The 21,442-nt window shown below is 44.2% G+C and overlaps 1 protein-coding gene across 1 annotated transcript in view; it reads left to right on the forward strand.

Moving 5' to 3' along the window:
• Positions 1-21,442, forward strand: part of LOC125467687 (complement C4-like) — a 122,875-nt gene that overhangs the window by 32,044 nt on the left and 69,389 nt on the right. Inside the window, exons 16-21 of the mRNA XM_059639607.1 lie at positions 2,242-2,313; positions 5,667-5,858; positions 8,105-8,219; positions 12,899-12,969; positions 15,346-15,485; positions 17,887-18,099. Of these exons, the coding sequence (XP_059495590.1) occupies positions 2,242-2,313; positions 5,667-5,858; positions 8,105-8,219; positions 12,899-12,969; positions 15,346-15,485; positions 17,887-18,099 (803 nt within the window). The remainder of the gene's footprint in view (positions 1-2,241; positions 2,314-5,666; positions 5,859-8,104; positions 8,220-12,898; positions 12,970-15,345; positions 15,486-17,886; positions 18,100-21,442) is intronic.

Here is a 21,442-nt window from a genome sequence, read left to right on the forward strand (position 1 = left end):
CATTCCCATTACCCTGTATTTCCCGTGGATAACCCAACCTAACCTGCACATCTTTGGGCTGTGGGAGGAAACTGGAGCACCCGGAGGAAACCCACGTAGGCACGGGGAGAATGTGCAAACTCGACGCAGACAGTCACCCGAAGGTGGAATCGAACCTGTGTACCTGGCGCTGTGAGGTAGCAGCACTAAATACTGAACCACCATGCCACACTAAATGGTGAGAAGTTAAGCAATAACAGAAGGAAACCAAGAGGCACACATTTGAGATGAACACAGCAGGCCAAGCAGCATCTTAGAAGCACAAAAGCTGACGTTTCGGCCCGAGACCCTTCATCAGAAATGGGGGTGGGGAAGAGGGTTCTGAAATAAATAGGGAGCGAGGGGGAGGAGGATCAAAGATGGAAAGAGGAGAAGATAGGTGGAGAGGAGGCAGACAAGTTAATGAGGCTGGGATGGAGCCAGTAAAGGTACTGTATGTGGGGAGTTAGGGAAGGGATAGATCAGTCCAGGGAGAACGGACTGATCAAGGGGGCGGGATGAGGTTAGTAGGCAGGAGATGGGGGTGGGGCTTGAGGTGGGAGGAGTGGATAGGTGGGAGGAAGGACAGGTTAGGGAGGCGGCGACTAGCTGAGCGGGATTTGGGATGCGGTCGGGGGGAGGGGAGATTTTGAAGCTTGTGAAATCCACATTGATACCATTGGGTTTCAGGGTTCCCAAGCGGAATATGAGTTTCTGTTCCTGCAACCTTCGGGTGGCATCATTGTGGCACTGCAGGAGGCCCAGGAATCAAGGGTTACAGGTATAGGGCAGGAAAGGATCATCAAATCAGCCATGATCCTATTGAATAGTGGAATGGGCTTAAGGAGCTGAACAGCTACCTCTGTTCATAGTTATTCAATTCTAAGAACAAACAGTTCATTCCTGTAAGGGGGCATACAGACTGGCATGACCAAATGCGTTCCTACTCTGTTCAATGATCTAGTGAGCATACGTGATTCAGATAAGTGGATTTAGCTGCAAAGAACTGGGAGGCAGTGCATGTGGGTGAGGGAATACATGGCCAGGTGGGTGTCCGTGTTAGGTTTGTTGGGTGAGCAAACAAGGGTGGGATGATGACATGCCAGGCAATGTGGCAATCCTGGTTGGGTGGCATGGTGGCACAATGGGGAGGACTTGAAGGGTAGATTGGACAACTGGGTACATAAGGGGACACAGTGGACAGGAAGCAAGCTGGCAGAGTGGATAGGGTAGTTGGACTAGCAGAGGGGAGAGTGGATACTGCCAGGTGAGGTAATATGTGATAAGTGGGCAGAGAGGGGCCGGGCACTGATCATATTGAGCCGGATATTGATGGTGGGGGGGAGTCAGGTTGGGCCTAAGGGTGATACAAGGAGGCAGCTCAGAGTTGGCTGGGAGGAAAGGGGTCTGGCAAGGCAAAGGGGGATATTAGATCGTGCAGGGGTTGGCTGGGATCGGGCTCAGAGGAAAATCAGTCATGGGGAGGAAGGGGAGGCTGTTGCTGGTGGGTGTCAATCCCAGGTTTGAGTAGTTATGCAATGGGAGGGTATGATGGAACAGCCTTCATGATTGGTGAGTCAGATATTACCAAGAGGAAGGAGTTTGAGCAGCTCTTCATTAATGCCACCCTTCCAGCTGACCTATTCAGGGAGGAATCCACGGCAGCTTCCAACTGTAACTCAAGAGTGGGGAATACAATAGGTTCCAGGTGCCAGGGTACTGCCTCTCAGAAGTTAAACTGTTGTAAACATTCCAAGTGGTCGGGAATTGAATCCTTCAGGATTGGTCCAATCTCCAACTGCCCAGAGTCCCAAAGATCTGGGCCATAGCTTAGAAACATAGGAGTAGGCCACTCAGCCTGTCGAATCTGCTCCACCATTCAATAAAATCATGGTTGATCACCCAATTCAGCACCACGCTCCCACTTTCCTCCCTATCCCTTGTGGCCCTTCATGCTAAAAACTATATTTTTATTCAACTCTCATTGAATACATCTGAGGAATGAAGCAGATAGCCATTATCAATCTTCAGCTAGCTACTGGATTCTATGAGGCGATATGAAAGATGTACATCCGCTCTCACCTTGAGTCTATAAGGTTTCTTATTTCAATAACTGGGTTATAAATATTAATATTTCTTTTTAATATCACATCTGTAGAATTGGTCAATACAAACATGCGTGATCCAGATGATGTCTCCTTTATTTTTCATTAATCCTTACAGGATATTCCTGCAAAACAGATAACAAAAGGATGAAAAGATCATTGGACATTCAACAACAGTATATGGGAAAAGGTAAGAATGCACCTTTATCTTCGATGCATTGAATGTCAAAACATGTTCGTCTTTGCATTTAAAAGAAATATTTAAGATGGGGTTTAATGTGGAATATATGCAAGGTATAGCACAGAAGCTGATGTACACTGTACCTTTGACTGAAAAGCAGTAGAGATGGAGTTGTTTTAACAACTGGCAAAAACAGATGAAAAGTAACCCTTGGTGAATTGTTCCCATTGTGTGCACTGCCTGACAGAGTAGACAGGATCAACACAGGCAGGGTGTTCACGATGAGGAATCCAGATCCAGGGATCACAGACTGAGAATATGGGGTAGACCATTTAGGACTGAGATGAGGAGAAATTTCTTCACCCAGAGAGTGTTCAGCCAGTGGAGTTTGCTACTGTAGAAAGTGGCTGAAGCCAAAACATTGAACGTTTTCAAAAGGAGTTAGATATAGTTCTTCAGGATAAAGGGAGCAAAGGATATGGGACTTCGGTTGGGCACAGGGTACTGAGTAGGATGATCAAGAATGGTCATATTGAATGGTGGAGCAGTCTCAAAGGGCTGAATGGCCTGGTCCTGTTCCTAGTCTCAATGTTTACATATCCCATCCCATTATTTTGTTGGAAGTAAAATGGTAAAATGGTGCATAATGGGTGACCTGTTCGATATCAGACAGCTTGCCTCAGCAACTAACATTCAGTTGTACCTGCTGTAATCTTAGCACATAAATATTAAACAGAATGTTTGTGTTTGATGCAATCTTCCACTTGAAATACTTCACAAATATTACACAATGGCAGTGAGTGGGATATTATGTTTGACTTTCAGTGACAGAGTGAATCACATGCTTTCAACTCGTCAACTCTGTCTCTTGTGGCCGAAGATTTCAGTTACGCAGTGCTATTCAGTCAGCCAACGTGAAACTGATCGTGAATCAGCTGAACTGCTCTCCTCCACGAGGTCAATGGAGATTTCAAGGGTGTATATTTTGATTTGTAATTATAGAGTCATAGAAATGCACAACATGGAAATAGATCTTTTGGTCCAGCTCGCCCACGCTGACTAGATATCCTAAACTGATTTATCCCCATCTGCCAGCATTTGGCTCATATCGTCCAAACCTTTCCTATTTATATTCCCATGCAAATAGCTTGTAAATGTTGTAATTGTACCAGCCTCCACCACTTCCTCTGACAGCTCATTCCATACACGCACTACCGTCTGTGTGAAAAAGTTGCTCCTCAAGTCCCTTTTAAATTTTTCTCACCTTAAACCTCTGCCCTCTAGTTTTGGACTCCCCTACCCTGGGAAAATGACCTTAGCTATTCACCCTATCCATGCCCCTCATGATTTTATAAACTTCTGTTAGGTCACCCCTCAGCCTCCAACACTCCAGAGAAAATAGCCCCAGTCTATTCAGCCTCTCCCTCAAGGTCAAGCCCTCTGACCCTGGCAACATCCTTGTAAATCTTGTCAAAACTCTTTCAAATTTAACAACATCCTTCCGATAGCGGGGAGACCAGAACTGAACACAGTATCCTGAAAGTAGCCTAAATAATGTCCAGTACCACTGCAACATGATCTCCTGAGCCCTATGCTCAACACACTGATCAATAAAGGGAAGCGTACCAGATGCCTTCCTCACAACCCTGTCTCCTTACTACTCCAATTTCAAGGAAGTACACATCTAGCGTGAATGAAAACACACATTTCAGCTTCATCCTGATACCAATGGGCCTTACTACCCACTCGGAATCTTGGAACCTCTTGAGATTGAGTTCTCACTAAAATGACAGTTGAAGCTTCTTCATCCACATATGCTTGCGCATATCCAGGAGTTGGTGTGATGGCACGACAGTCTGAAGTGTTTACTCTTCAAAGTGTGTGAAATTAAGTTCCAACACCTTACAGAAGTGTTTCAAAACTCATGAGGCAACTGTTCATTTATTAGACAGGCTGCGGTTAAGCCTCATGAGCAAAAAACACCCAGATCTCTAAGCAGATCTGATCATAGACTCACTATACCGCAGAAAGAGGCCATTTGGCTCATTAATTCTAGCAAATGCCTGAAGAGCATCTCAACCAGACTCCTACCTTATGCCCATAACCCCAAATTTCCCATGGACAACTCACCCAACCTGCACACCTTTGGACCATGGGAGGATACTGGAGCACCCCGAGGAAACCCCCACAGGCACAGGGAGAATGTGAAAACTCCACACACACGCAGTTGCCTGAGGGTGGAATCGAATCCAGGTGCCTGGTGCTATGAGGCATCTGTGCTAACCACTGAGCCACCATATAAACGAAGCCTGAGCAATGTGCTGCCAAGGTTAAATCCATTGCCCTCTATCTCAGTGATGGGACGGTTGTTTTAATGGGTGAAACCAAGTCCATTTGAAATGATGGCACCAGGGACAAGCACTTGGTACTTTCTACAGAAATGGCACTATGATTTAAGAGATAAGAGCAGAGGTAGGCCATTCAGCCCATCGAGTCTGCTGTGCCATTCAATGAGATCATGGCTGAACTCCACTTTCCTGACTTTTCCCCATAACCCTTGATTTCCCCTTATTGATTAAAAACCTGTCCATCTCAACCTTGAATACACTCAATGACACAGTTTCTGCAGTGCTCTGTAATAAAGAATGTTACAGATCCACAAATCTGTCTTCATAGGCGACCTCTTATTCAGGCACAAGGATAGTGTTACAGCAATCTCTTCAAAAGTGTCTGTTGCATTCTAATTTGCAATAAAACATGATGAAACGACAAGTATCATTTTGGAATATAGAACCAATAGCATTGAGGCAGATCAATTTTGGTCCATGCTGGGAAGGCTCTAAGGCAAGAGAATGTGGTTAGAAAGATTCGAATTGTTTGAAGTGAGAGAGCTTAGGCCATCAGACAATAAAAGAAGCTGGAAAGCATTTAAGAAATGGAGAGCAGAATGATATTAGTTAGGATTGAGTATCTGTAATGGATGATGCTGGGAAACAGATTCCAATTTTATTTTGCTGCTTGTGTTAGGTTTTATTTAACTGTTGTATACAAAAAATACTCTCATATACATAGCTTTGAATGTGTCTTCGTTCTTTCGTGTAATAAGCTTATGTTCTAATGTTAAAGAACAGCCTCATGTGGATACTTTCTCTGACTAATCACCACGGTAACAGACTTAGCCATCAACCAAATATATGATCTATCAACCCAGGCTTCATTCTGGGATTTGGCCTATCCAGATTTACCCATCAACTGGGATCATAACAAATTACAATCCAGTGTTCTCTGCAGTTCAAAATGCAGAAAATGTTGTTGAATGCTGCCTACGTGAGTGTTTAAATTTGCTGTGATTAATATTACAGCAAACCAATATAACAACAATCTAAAGAAGTGCTGCATGGATGGATTAACGTTAATTCCAATGAAACGTAGCTGTAAAGATCGGGCAGTTCGTATCAAAGATGATGAATGCAGAAAGGTTTTCCTCACTTGCTGTGACTTTGGCGTGGAGCAGAGGAAGAACCAGTCACAGAAACTCAATACAATCGGAAGACGTAAGCGTTCATTTAAAAAGTTGACACAAATAACCTGCCCATCATTAGCTTGGAGAAATGATCGCTGTGTAAACCTCTGACATAGAAAGACCAATGGAGCTGATCAATTCCCACATGACACGGCTGGAGGGTTTGAACTGTAGGGGGAGGTTGAATAACCTGGGGCTATTTCCTCTGGAGAGTCAGATGCTGACATTATAGAGGATTGTAAAATCATGAGGTGCATGGATAGGGTGAATAGCCCACGTCTCCCCCCGCCCCAGGGTAGGGGAGTCTAAAACTAGAGACCATAGATTTAAGATGCGAGAGAAAAGATTTAGAAGGGGCTTAACGGGCAACTTGTTCGCACAGAGGGTGGTGAGTGTATGGAATGAGCTGCCAGACGAAGTGATGGAGGCTGGTACAATTTCAATGTTTAAAAGGCATCTGGATGGACATATGATTAGGAGGGGTTAAGAGGGGTAAGTGCCAAATGCTGGCAAATGGGACTGGGATAACTCAGGATATCTGGGCAGCACGGGTGAGTTAGGCCAAAGGGTCTGTTTCCATGCTGTACAACTCCAAGACTCAATGAATATTTTGCATTTTCTCGAAGTATCACAGGGGAAAGCAATGTGTTGTGGTGTTTATGGTGAATGGGTCAATAGTAATGGGTGGGTGGTGTGGTGAGGAATCCTCCCATCTTTGTATTGTCAATTGCACAAAACAGGTCATATTGAATTGACCAGTCTCTTCATATTCTCCATCCACACCTCAGAGGTTTTAGGAATCCCCCAGGATGCTGATCATGGGAGATTCAGCAATGGCAGTGCTTTTGAAGAACAATGGATGATAGTTAGAATAATTTTTGTTGGAGATGATCATTGCCTGCCTCTTATGTGGTGCAAATGTCACTTTTCCCCAACCAGCACAAGCCTGGGTATTGTCTGGGTCTTGATGTGCATGGACGTGGACTGCTGCTGAACATGGTGCAATCATCAGTGAGCACCTACGTTCCTGATGGAGCAAAGTTTAAATGGCTGAAGGTGCTTTCGCCCAGGACTAAACCCTGAGGAGCTCCTGAAACTGTGATGGTCGACCTCTAACAGTTTTCAGCTAAAGGGAACTATCCACCCTGATTCCCAACTCTCCATAGTCTACATCATACATGGATGTCATTGAATTACATTGGGTTTTCTTGTCCATGTTTGAACTGAGACCGTAATGAGATGAGGGTCTGTATGGCCAAACTGAACTCAAACTGTGCATCAGGCAGTAGTTATTTCTTTACAAATGCTACTTGATTGATTCATTTGATTTGATTTATAAATGTCAAGTGTGCCAAGATACAATGAAAAATGTTGCCTTATGTGCTTTATAGGCAGTAATTGCACTATACAATTGCACCAGGGTAGCAGAACAGAGTGCAAGATACAGTGTTACAGCTGCAGAGAAGGTACAGAGAGAGATCAACATTAATATTTGCGAGGTCCAATAAAAAGTCTGATAACAGCTAGTCTGCTGGCTTGTTGGAAATGGTAGAGTGAGGGCTGCATTGACCATGACATTAGCGACTGTTGTTCCATGGCTGCTGATGGCTCATACTGCCTCATGGGGTCCAGCTTTGAATCACTGGATCTGCCTGGTATTTGTTCCACTTGACACAGTGGTAGTCCCACACAACATGATGGTGAGATCCTCAAAGTGAATGGGGAACTTCATCTCTATATAAAAAAAACTGGGCCATGGGCACTCATGACAATACCATCATGGACAAGTGCACATCCATCATTTGGTCGAGTAATTTGTCCTTCTTACCTGTTCCCTCAGCATCTGCTACAAACATATCTGTGACCAGCAGCTCTATCCATTACAGCCTTCAGCGATTCCTCACTTCATCAGAGGTACAGTGTTGAGATGCCCTCTCAAGACTCTAATCAGTGGGAATCAAAAGAACCTATATGGTCAGACTGTTGATGGGCATGGGAAATATTGTGAAAGAAGTATAACCATTTGATTGAGTGAGGATACCTTATTGAAATCATAATTACCTCTGACCAACCTCACTGGCCCTGAAGAACTGGTCAATGAAAACAATGCAGTTGCAGGGAGACAGGTACGGGATATGATACAAGTGACACAATGTTGTTTGACTGTTATTGATTTCAGTGAACCAGGACGTCAGACATTCTGGTATAATACTCAGCAAATATGATGTCTTCTGTCCCGTGTTCCTGTCAACCACTAAATCATCTGTCCTTCTTCAGAGATAGGAGATAACGAGGATGATGTCTTTGATGAGCACAGTGTCAATATTCGCAGCTATTTTCCACAGAGTTGGCACTGGAAAACATATTCTGGCACACATGCAGGAGAGAACCAGTAAGTATAATATATTCTTCAGCAGAATATACCAGCATTCTCTGAAACAGGTGGAGGGAGCAGCTGTGCTTTTTTTTTAAAAGTAGATCAACTGTAAAAGATTTCAAATTAATAACCCATTATGCATACAAAAGCATGACTTAAGTTAAAAAAACTCAATTAAGCAAGATCAGACAGAGCCAGTATGGATTTATGAAGGGGAAACTATGCTTGACAAATTTGTTAGAATTCTATGAAGATGTAACTAGTATAGTTGAGAAGGGGGAGCCAGTCGATGTAGTGTATTTGGACTTTCAGAACGTGTTTGACAAAATGCGACATAACAGATTAATTTCCAAAGTAAAGCTCGTGGAACTGGGGGAAGAAATTGAGATATATAGGAAACTGGTTGACAGAAGGGAAGCAAACACATTGGAATTAATGAGTCCTTTTCAAGTTGGCAGGCAGTAACTGGTGGGGTTTAGGCCTGGGCGCCAGCTATTCACAATACATATTACTGATTTGGATGAAGGAACAAAGTGTAACATCTCCAAGTTTTCAGATGATGCCAAGTTGGGTGGGAGGGTGAACCATGGCAAAAATGCAGAGATCCTTCAACATGATCTCAATAGTTTGGATGAGGGGGCAAATCAATGGCAGATGCAGTATAATTTGGATAAATGTGAGGGTATTCGCTGCTGAAGCAAAAGCAAGAAGGCAGATTACTACCCAAATGGCTGCAAATTGGGAAATGGGAGTGTGCAGTGGGACCTGGGAGTCCTTGTGCACTGGTTGCTGAAGGAAAGCATGCAGGTGCAGCAGGCTCTAAAGAAGGCCAATAGCACGTTGTTGCAGTTGCAGTTGGACAGGGCCTTGGTGAGATCACGTCTAGAATATTGTGTTCTCCTTTTCTGAGGAAGGATGCTCTTGCTCTCGAGGGAGAGCAGTGAAGGTTTACCGGGCTGATGCCGGGGATGGTGAGTCTGATGTATGTGGAGAGATTGACCAGGTTGGGATTGTTTTTGCTGGAGTTCCGATGAATGAGGGGTGGGGATCTCATAGAGATTCACAAAATGCGAACAGGTCTGGATAGGGTCAATGCAAGGAGGATGTTTCTGATGGTGGGTGTGTTCAGAACCAGGGGTCACAGTCTGAGGATTCGGAGTACTCCATTTAGAGTGGAGGTGAGGAGACATTTCTTCACCCAGAGAGTGGTGAGCCTGTGGAATTCATTACCACAGGAAGTAATTGATGCTAAAACGTTGAATATATTCAAGAGGCGACCGGATGTAGCACTTGGGGTGAATGGGATCAAAGGCTATGGGGAGAAAGCAGGATTAGGCTATTGAGTTGGATGATTAGCCGCAATTGTGAAGAATGGTGGAGCAGGCTCAAAGGGCTGAATGGCCTCCTCCTGCTCCTATCTTCTATGTTTATATGTTTCAGCCTTGTCCTATGGTGGTCAATTTTATCCACTTAACTGACAGTAAAACATATCTTGCAATTTGGGTGGCTGTTTATTTAACTTTTCACTCATTTCTAATTGTATCATGCATCTCACGTTTTGATGTGTTTCTGTGCAGCACATACATAGTGGAAATGTTTCTCACATCTATTGACATTTCACACTAAGTGTGCCTTGCTTAAACAACATTTTCATCAGTTATATTATCAAAAGGCAATCAAAGATTACTTTAAAAGGGCTAAGACATCCTTCCCCCTCAAAGCCCTCAACCTCTTGTTATCTCTCACATCACCACTGATGCACTGACCAGGGCTGCCCACTCTCTCCTCTCTTGTTTGTGTGTTGCTGGGTCCAACAGGAAGGATGTGAGCCTAATAGGTGTGTTATTCCGGCCAGCGGAGGCCTGCAGGACAAATCCTTTCTGTATGTAGTTGATGTTGCCATTTTCTGCTAGGATCCACAGTCAGTGCACAGACTCATGAGCATCTGTGACCAGTTCGAACTGACGTTGGGAGGTAAATCAAGGCATCAGCAAGGCCACGTTCTTTGGGAACTGGGCCAACCGATCGTTAATCCCAGAGATAATGGGAACTGCAGATGCTGGAGAATCCAAGATAATAAAATGTGAGGCTGGATGAACACAGCAGGCCAAGCAGCATCTTAGGAGCACAAAAGCTGACGTTTCGGTTAATCCCCTTCACTGTCAGGACAAATTACCTGAAGTTGCTGGGAATATGTTTCGGAGGGGCCGGGGCAAGTGCAAAATCTTGGGAGTAGTGCATCTGCAAGGCGAGGCAGAAACTGGGCTTTTGGGAACGCTGATCCTTCTCCACATGGTCATCAGGAGTGAGGCACTCTCTCACTTGTTGCAAGTGGTGCAGGTCTTGCCTGTTCCCAGAACCTGCACTGTTGCAGTCACCTGAGCAATCTTCCACTTCATTTGGAGGTCTACGTCAGACCGTGACCGCAGGTACATCATGTGTCAAACAGCAGATAAGGCGGGGTGGGGGGTGGTGGGAACATGGGGATGAACACACCCAACACTACCTCATCCGGATGGCCACATCGGTGTGCAGCTGCATCAAGCTGTGCGTAGACCCTTGGTACATAAACACTAAGTGTTTGGACCATCCCGCATCACCTGAACTTTGTGGAGAAATTTGCCCCTTTAACCAGGTGTCCATCAGGAAGTGGTCAGCACGAGACCCTAGTGGGGAAAGGAGGGTGGATCAGACAGAAACTACTGCCTCCAGCTCATAGCCACCTGGCCCGTCATTCTCAACAGCAACAGTTTTAGATTGAGAAGAGGACACAGTTTAAGGATAAGGGCTAGACAATTTAGGACTGAGATGAGGAGAAATTTCTTCTCTCAGAGAGTGGTGAGCCAGTGGAATTCATTACCACAGAAAGCAGTTGAGGCCAAAATGTTGGAGATAGCATTCGTGGCTAAGGAGATCAAAGGATGTGGCGGGGTGTTAAAAGGAAACAGGCTATCGAGTTGAATACTCATTAGCGTAATGAATAGTGGAGAATGCTACTAAAAGCTTTCACTGCCCATATGTGAGCTTGAGACCTTCAGTTTACTACACATTGACAACACCTAGACATTGTTGGCTGGGCCAGCATTTAATGTCCGTCCTGAACAGTTCCTGAGAAGGTAGCCATGAGCTGTCTTTCTGTAGCTCTTTGGTCCTTGGGGTATAAAGAGACCCACAATGGTGTTATCAAGTTGGTTCTGGGATTTTGACCTGGTGATATTGAAATATACTTCCAAGCCAGGATGGTGAGTGGCTCAGAGGGGAACTTGCAGGGGGGTGGTCTGCCCATGTCTCTACTGCCCTTCTCTGTCTAGATAGGAGAGGTCACAATTTTAGAAGGTGCTCCGTGAATTGCTGGAAGGCCTCTCAGGGATTGTACAGCTTGCTGCTAAGGTGTCTCAGTGGAGCCTTGCGAGTCAGATTAAGTAGTGTTCTGTTTCGGGAGGGTGTTTCCGACAGCAGTGAGGTTGTCAAATAGAATGTGACCAAAGTTGTATCCTTGGAAGACAGCAGAATAACCGTGGCAGTGCTGAAAGAGAGCTCATGGAATCCTTACAGTGCAAATAGAGACCGTTCAGCCCACCAACTCTGCACCAATCCTCTGAGGAGAGCCCACCTTATCCTCGTACCTCGGCGTTAACTATGGCTAACGTACTTAGTCTACACATCCCTGGGCACTACAGGGCAATTTTTTTCCCATGGCTAATGCACCAAACTTGCACATCTTTGCACAGTGGGAGGAGTGCGGCGTGGTGGCTCAGTGGGTTAGCACTGGTGCCTCACAGTGCCAGGAACCCAGGCTCAATTCCACACTCGGGTCACTGTCTGTGTGGAGTTCGGACATTCTCCCATGTCTGCATGCATTACCTTCGGGTTTCTCCGGGTTTCCTCCCACAGCCCAAAGATGTGCAGGTTTGGTGGATTGGCCATGCTAAATTGATCATAGAGTTCGGGAATATTCAGATTAGGGGGTTTTAGGGGGAATGGGTCTCGGTCTAGGTCTGGGTCTGGGTGGGATGCTTTGAGAGTTGGTGTGGACTTATTGTGCCGAAGGGCCTATTTCCATGCTATAGAGACTCTATGAAACTGGAGCACCCAGAGGAAACCCACAGAGACACAAGGAGAACTTGCAAACTCCACACAGTCACTCAGAGCTGGTATTGAGAACAGAGCAAATTAAGTCAGTAATATTGAACAATACATAATAAATAGAGCTCCCTGGCACTGTGAGGTAGCATCACTGATTTGCAACTGAAATTTCACCATCCATCATGGAGGGATTCAAACTCATTTCCTGTGGTTCTGGGTGACTAATCCAAGGACGTCACCACTCTACCACTACCTCCCACTGAATCAACTGAAAAGGTGAGAATGGGGATAGATGAGTACAGATCTCACTCAACATTTTGACAGCGGATAGTGCGAGGAAATGTGCTAAAAGCTGGGGCTAGGTTGGAAAGGATAACCGTTATATTGGCTCTAAGGGGGTTTTCACAACATTTGCAGAGCTATGGTGTCCTATTTGGATGGAGCTTGGGAATGTTCATAGAAGTGGAAGGCACCAACAGATTCAAAGACTGCAGAAGGAAGAGCGATGATGGTGGGTTGGAGTGGTGGTGTACAAAAAGAAAGGGGTCACGGTTCCTTTTGAATGAGTTCATTTCCTCAGCCATTGTTTGTATTGTTATTGGTTCTAGGTTTAATGTTGTCCTCCCTGATTCAATAACAACATGGGAAGTTCAGGCGGTTGGCATGTTTAACAATAAAGGTGAGACTCTTTCCTGGATTGATATTCATTTGTGAGATGATACCGGCATTAAACTATATTTCTCATGATTAGTGTAAAGACAACTGTGACAACATGCTCTCAGTGTTATGTGCAACAGTGCCAGAGCTTCTTCTGTGAACCATTTATTAATTTTAAACAGTTAAGGAGAAGATTGTCAAAATCATTTGGCAGAATGCCTAATCACCAGAACTTTCCAACATCGCTGGGCTGGTGGTGAAAAGGGAATTACCTCTGAGATCCTTCATGTCCACCTCGTCTCTCTGTACCACCTCACACTGACCTCAAAGTGGTTGTGGGGTGGGGTCGAGACTGTCATGCGTCTCCTGCTGAAATGTGGCTTTACAAAGGAAGTCTGGAGAGAGATGCAATGGTTTTTGTCGAGGTTTGTCCCAAGCAGCTCCGTGATGCAGGACTCTGCGCTCTACAGTCTGTTCCCAGGGACGCACACCGAGAGAAACACTGACTGCACCTGGAGGACCATCAACTCAGTGAAAGATGCTCTTTGCCCAAACCTTGTTGGCCTTTCAATGCAGCGAGTTAATCTCAACTGGGTGTTGCAGACTGGCACATTACAAGGTCCAGGACTATGTGCTGAGGGACACACTAAACCCTGGGGCAACTGCTGCCAAGGCACAGTGGGGAAAGACCACCGCCTGAAGTCTTCCTGCTGAAGGTAAATCGTGGTCTGTCAGTTATTGGGCCCTCCAGGCACCTCAAATATATGTAAATATAATCTCGGATAAGTAAGAAATGCCTTCGGTTTGCTTGTTGGACAGAGTTAAACTCCAATGTTTGTTTGTTTCAGCATTTGCTACTATACAGAACTGGACTTGTTTAGTGACTATGTATGTATGTAAAGATATTTCTATGAATAAAATATATTTTTGAAATTAAAAAGTTATTACATAACATGAGAAGTTGAATGAGAAACAACGTCTTGGAATATTGATCAGTCCTGGAGGATAAGTTGAGAGATATTGGCGACTCAACATTACATCGTGGTTCAGTGGTTAGCCCTGCTGCTTCACAGTGCCAGGAACATGGGGTCAATTCCACCCTCAAGCAACTGTCTGTGTGGAGTTTGCATGTTCTCCCTGTGTCTGTGTGGGTTTCCTTCCACAATCCTTTAGATGAGCAGAGAGATCTCGGTGTCCATGTACACAGATCCTTGAAAGTTGCCACCCAGGTTGACAGGGCTGTTAAGAAGGCATACAGTGTTTTAGCTTTTATTAATTGAGGGATCGAGTTCCGGAACCAAGAGGTTATGGTGAAGCTGTACAAAACTCTGGTGCGGCCGCACTTGGAGTATTGTGTACAGTTCTGGTCACCGCATTATAAGAAGGATGTGGAAGCTTTGGAAAGGGTGCAGAGGAGATTTACTAGGATGTTGCCTGGTACGGAGGGAAGGTCTTACGAGGAGAGGCTGAGGGACTTGAGGCTGTTTGCATTAGAGAGAAGAAGGTTGAGAGCTGACTTAATTGGAACATATAAAATAATCAGAGGGTTAGATAGGGTGGATAGGGAGAGACTTTTTCCTAGGATGGTGACGGCGAGCACGAGGGGGCATAGCTTTAAATTGAGGGGTGAAAGATATAGGACAGATGTCAGAGGTAGTTTCTTTACTCAGAGAGTAGTAAGGGAATGGAACACTTTGCCTGCAATGGTAGTAGATTTGCTAACTTTAGGTACATTTAAATCGTCATCGGATAAGCATATGGACGTACATGGAATAGTGTAGGTTAGATGGGCTTGAGATCGGTATGACAGGTTGGCACAACATCGAGGGCCGAAGGGCCTGTACTGTGCTGTAATGTTCAATGTTCTATGTTCTAATCCAAAGCTTGTTGAGTTAGGTGGGTTGACCATGTTAAATTGTTCTCTAGTCTTCAGAGAAGTTCAGGCGAGGTGGATTTGCCTTGGAAATAACAGGACAGGATGGGTGTGGGTCTGGGTGGGATGTCCTTTGGATGCTTGGTGCGTGGAATTGATGGTCTGAATGGCCTGCGTCTACATTGTACGGATTCTATCATGTTTTACCTTTTGCTGCAGTCTATTTGTAGTTCGCTCAGGCTGAGCGCACTCAATTCTCGTCTGTGTTCTTGTTACCTCATCTTTGATAGGAGGCACATGATATAAATCCTCCATTTTTCAAAATGCACAAAAATTAGGCATAATGAAGGTGTTGTAAAATTCAAATATTAATGAAATGCGTCATACTCCTTCCTAAAAATTTCAAATGATGGTTGGTTAAGAAAATTTAAATTCTAGCAATATTATTTTAGAAACTTGTGATTGAGGCTAGGACACATATGTGTATGTTCAATAATACATTTACATTCCTATTATCACCTTCAGGTTTTTGTGTTGCTGAGCCAAAGACAATAAAAGTGTTCAAGGAGTTCTTCATATCTTTGCGGCTACCGTATTCAGTCAAAAGAAATGAGCAACTGGAAGTGAGGGCAATATTGTACAACTACCACCACGATGAAATTCAGGTAACATTTGAAACTAACTAAGACCATGAAACATAGGAGCAAAATTAGGCCTTCTGTTTCATCAGGCCTGCTCCACGATTCAATCACTGCTGATATGTTTCTCAACCCAATTCTTCCGCCTTCTCCTTGTGAGCTTTGATCCCCTTACTAGTCAAGAACTTGTGTCTATCTCTAGCTTGAATGCACTCAATGATTCTGTCCCCACAGCTCTCTATGGCAACGAGTTCCATAGATTAACCATTCTGTGCTGAGGAATTTCTTCCACATCCCGGTGGAAACATCTTCTCCATGACCACTCTATCCAGACATCTCAGTAGTTTCAATCAGATACCCACTCACCTTTCTAAACTCCATCAATTACAGACCCAGAGTCTTCAGCCACTCCTCAAATGACAAGCCCTTCTTTCTGAGGATTAACTTTACAAAAACCCAAAGAACTCCGGATGTTGTAAATCAGGAACAAAGTTAGAAGTTGCTGGAAAAGCTCAGCAGGTCTAGCAGCATTTATAAGGATAAAATCAGAGTTAACATTTCGGGTCTGGTTCTGAGGAAGGGTCACTGGGCCCGAAATGTTAGTTCTGATCTATTGTGTAAGCAGGCACTGACCTCTTCTTAAAGACCAAAATTATTTCCTTCTCCACCATGACTCTGATTTTTAATTTGGTTGATAATTGTCACGTATTGAGGCACAGTGAAAAGTTTTGTTTCGCATGCAGTGCAGGCAGATCATACCATACAAAGTGTATTAGGGAAATAGTACAGAGCAAGGAATACAATGTTTCAGCTGCAGAGATGGTGCAAAAAGAGTGAGATCAGCATTAAATTTAAAATTTGAGGGGTCCATTCAGAAGTCTGATAACAGTGGGAAAGAAACTGTTCTCGAAACTGTTTGTACGTGTGCATGAGCTTGCAAGATTCACCAAAAAAAAACCTGACACCTCAAATTGCTCTATTTGTCACCTCAGGCTCAAGCTTTCAGCTGTACTGAAAGCTGAGTCACATGTGCACTTCCCGGAATTGATGTCATAACCAGGAAACCAAATGGTTCTTTGGCCTCTGACAGTTAATTATTTCAATTAACTTTAAAGGATATTTCACAAACTGTACAGTTTTATTTTGTGCAAAATTCCCCTTTTGAAATTTTCGTCCCCCAGCTCATTGTTTACATCAGTTGGAATATAGCCATTCATTTTACCTCTGGCCTGACCGACTTCATGCCACTTGAGAGGGTGTGAAGTTGGTTACCAAACTGATCCTTTTAGCTGCTGAGCAGTTTTGTTAAAAGGAAACAGAATATTAGCAGATGCTAGAGGCAGAATTCCTGCAGTGTAGATAGAGGCCATTTGGCCCATCAAATCAACCGTGACTCTCCAAAGAGCATCCCACCCAGACCCACCCCCAACTACCATGGCTAACCAACATAGCCTGCACATCCATGGACACTATGGGCAATTTAGCACAGCCAGTCCACCCTAACCTCCACATCTTTGGACAGTGGGAAGAAATCCACATAGACACAGGGAGAACGTGCAAACTCCACACAGGCAGTCACTTGACAATGGAATCAAACCTGTGTCCTAGCACTGTGAGGCAGCAATGCTCACAACTGTGCCACTATACAGCCCAGTAAGCTATGTTCAGATTAAGACATGTATGAAATGGATAGACTATTTGGCCTCCCAGGTGAATGAATGTTGCTAAGAAGAATCGAGATAATCTGTTTACCCTTCCAGGAATATCACTAAAAACTACTGCCTGAGTTTTTCAGTTTGCTGATTGTGGGAGGTCATTGTTCACATCTGAGCATTAGGTTCCCAAATTGCAATATCATCTACACTTTAAAAATACTTTGTTGGCTGTAAAGCACATTGAGACAACACAAAGAGCTACCCAAATTCAGGTCATTTCTTCTTTATCTGTTGAGAATAGGACCCTACTACATCTTCCCCATAATAAGGCAAATATCACCTTCTGCAGTTTCTGGAAGCGCCATTAACCATTGGCAGTGTTAATGGAAAAGACAAAAATATAATTTGGAAAAGAAATTGGCGTCATGTGTCTCTTGAAGCTTAAATCATTGAGGGGAATCTGAGGGAAAATAGATACTTGGAAACAAGATCTTTTGGCCCTTTTTGTGACACACGGCAAGAATCTATCTCTCCACAGTGCCCATTATCTCTCAGGACTCCATTTTTTGCATTAAGAATCCCCCACTAACTAATCAGTCACCATGTCTTCTGGTGGTACACATGTCACTTTCCTATCTGAACTGGTATGCTCGACAATTGTCCTGATGTGTGCAATATGTAAACATTCAATAAAATGTCTTTTTCCTTCAGCAATACTCTTTTTTGTTTCAGTGTCGTCTGTGTTAACCTCACATCTTTTGCAATACAACCAGGTGAAAGTATATATGAAGCCCGTGGATAATCTTTGCAGCCCTGCCACAGGCAGGAATCAAGAAAGAAATGTGACAGTTCAGGCAAAGTCAGCCATTTCTGTGTATTTCTCTGTGGTTCCTCTAACCATTGGCGACATACCCATCACAGTAGCTGCATACAGAACTGGCTTCTCAAAAATAAGTGATGTTGTTACAAAGAAACTGAAAGTGTTGGTGAGTGGATTTTTCCTTGCTCTGCGTTATAATTACTGATCAATTAGAGTCCGAAGATGAGAGTGCAATTCAGCAGTGTTGCTGAAATAGCAGACATAGCCTAACTATGTAGGAGTGTGGAGTCAGTGTCATTTCAATGGCTAGGAAATGTTACTTGGAATAAATATATTGCGTTTGAAATAATATAATACTGGCATCAGTGAAGGTAACATTGAATTCTCAGATTGGTGTAAGAATCGAGTTGGTACATTAACATCCTTGTTTTTGTTAGCTCTCCTGATCTGTCCATTCAAACCAGTATGTCTTTGAACAGTATTCTGAAATGTGACTCACCCTACCTTTTTATAGGAGCATGCTGAAATGCAATGAATGAAAACCCTGTTCAGAGTCTTGACAGGTGAAAATTTACTCTCAATATGCTCCAGCTTCAATTTGTCATGTCATTAAGCAAACCTGAACTGTCAAAAAACATTAGCAAGTAAAAAATAATGACAGAGCAAAATGCTACTATTGGAAATCCTAAATAAATTAGGATGATGGCAGGTCTGGTAATATCTGTTGAGAATCAACAGATTTAAATGCTCCTTGTTTGTCATCTCATTAGTTATCTAAATATTGCTTCACTGGCATGCACATTTCCTCTATAGTGCTTTAAGAAGAATTTGTTTTGTCATTCATGCTTAAGCAGCATTTCCATACCGAACTTCCCCAAACCACATTGCCCTGGGTCTGGAGTCACTTGTAGGCCAGGCCATGGAAGGAAGGCAGATTTTCTTTCATGAAGACCATTGGTGAACCCGATGGATTTTTCCTGACAATTGATTCACAGTCATTACGAAATACTTAACTCCAGATTTTTGTTGAATCCAAGTTGCACCATCTGCAGTGGCAGGATTCAAACCATGGCCCCCCAGAACATTATTGGGATCTCTGAACTAACAGTCCAGCAATAATACCACTAGACCATCACCTCCCCATATATTTACTGCAGACATCAGCTCAAGTTAAGTGGAACCGGAAAATGTTAAAAATGATGTTACAAGTCTTACATTATTGTTTACAATGTGTGCAACTTCTGGTTGCCAGAAAGTAAGCTCGAAAACTCTCTGCATCATTAAATTCAACATGAGCTGATTGGTGAAATTGGACACGTGGCCATTGCTGGGCTCTGTTCATTTCAATGGAGCTGATGCATGAAATGAGTGAGCTACCTCCTCTGTTAATGGCCATATGCAACCTTACCTCTTAATGTTTGAAAAGCAGGCAATTGTCAATACAAGGATAGCACATAGATCATAGAAAAGTACAGCACAGTACAGGCCCTTCAGCCCATGATGTTGTCCCATGGAATAATCCTAATCCAAAAATAAAATAACCTAACCTACATTCCCCTCAATTCACTGCTGTCCATGTGCATGCCCAGCAGTCACTCAAATGTCACGAATGACTCTGCTTCCACGACTACCACTGGCAAACTATTCCATGCACTCACAACTCTCTGGGTGAAGAACCTCCCTCTGACGTCTCCTCTATACCATCCTCCTAACACCTTAAAACTATGACTCCCCGTGGCAGTCAATCCTGCCCTGGGGAAAAGCCTCTGGCTATCGACTCTATCCATGCTTCTCATTACCTTGTACATCTCGATCAGGTCACCTCTTTTCATCCTTCTCTCCAGAGAGAAAAATCCGAGCTCAGTCAACCTCTCCTCGTAGGACAAGCCCTCCAGTCCAGGCAGCATCCTGGTAAACCTCCTTTGCACCCTCTCCAAAGCCTCCACATCTTTCCTATAATAGGGCGACCAGAAATGGACACAATATTCCAAGTGTGGCCTCACCAGGGTTTTGGAGAGCTGCAGCATAACCTCGCGGCTCTTAAGCTCAATCCCCCTGTTAATGAAAGCCAAAACACCATATGCTTTCTTAACAACCTTATCCACCTGGGTGGCAACTTTGTGGGAGCTATGAACTTGAACACCAAGATCCCGCTGTTCCTCCACACTGCCGAGAAGCCTGCCTTTAATCTTGTATTCAGCATTTAAATTCAACCTTCCAAAATGCATCACTTTGCATTTATCCAGGTTGAACTCCATATGCATTTCTCAGCCCAGCTCTGCGTTCTGTCAATGTCTCGCTGAAGCCTGCAACAGCCCTCAATACTATCAACGGCACCTCCAACCTTTGTGTCATCAGCAAACATACTAACCCACCCCTCAACCTCCTCATCCAAGTCATTTATAAAAGCTACAAAGAGCAGAGGCCCAAGAACAGAGCCCTGTGGGACACCATTCAGCACTGACCTCCAGGCAGAATCCACAACCATCTACAACCACTCTCTGCCTCCTGTCAGCCAACCAATTCTGAATCCAGACAGCCAAATCACACTGTATCCCATACCTCCTGACTTTATGAATGAACCTGCCGTGGGGAACCTTATGAAATGCCTTACTGAAGTCCATGTACACCACATCCACTGCTCGACCATCGTCAACCTGTCTCGTGACCTCCTCAAAGAACTCAATAAGATTTGTGAGGCATGATCCGCCCCTCATAAAGCCATGCTGACTCCCTTTAATCACGCTATGCTTTTCCAAATAGTCATAAATCCTATCTCTCAAAACTCTTTCCAAAACCTTGCTGACCACAGACATAAGACTGACTGGTCTGTAATTTCCATGGATTTCCCTATTCCCTTTCTTGAAAAGAGGAACAACATTTGCCTCCCTCCAATCTTCCGGTACGACTCCTGTGGAGAGTGAGGAAGCAAAGATCTTCGCCAGCGGCTTAGCAACCTCCTTTCTTGCTTCCCGGAGCAACCTAGGATAAATCTGGTCTGGCCCTGGGGACTTATCAATCTTAATGTTTGCCAAAATTTCCAGCACATCAACTTCCTCAATCTCAATCTGTTCAAGCCTGTTTTCCTGCTCCTCAAAGTTCTCATTCACAACAAGGTCCCTTTCCTTAGTGAGAACCGAAGCTAAAAACTCATTTAGGGCTTCCCCTATCTGCTCATACTCCACGCACAAGTTCCCTACGCTAACCCTGATCGGCCCTACCTTCTCCCTGATCATTCTCTTATTCCTCACATGTGAGTAAAATGCCTTCGGGTTCTCCCTAATTCTTCCTGCCAAGCTTTTTTCGTGCCCCCTCCTGGCCCTCCTCAGTCCACTTTTGAGCTCGTTCCAAGCAAGCCTGTAATCCTCTAAAGCTGTGCTAGACCCTTGCTTCCTCCACCTTACGTAAGCTGCCTTTTTATTTTTGACGAGAAGCACCTCTGTTCCTGTCATCCACGGCTCCTTAATCTTACCCCTTCTTACCTGTCTCAGAGGAACAAATTTTTGCAT

Source organism: Stegostoma tigrinum, chromosome 34 (assembly GCF_030684315.1).
Source record: "Stegostoma tigrinum isolate sSteTig4 chromosome 34, sSteTig4.hap1, whole genome shotgun sequence".
Classification (NCBI taxonomy): domain Eukaryota; kingdom Metazoa; phylum Chordata; class Chondrichthyes; order Orectolobiformes; family Stegostomatidae; genus Stegostoma; species Stegostoma tigrinum.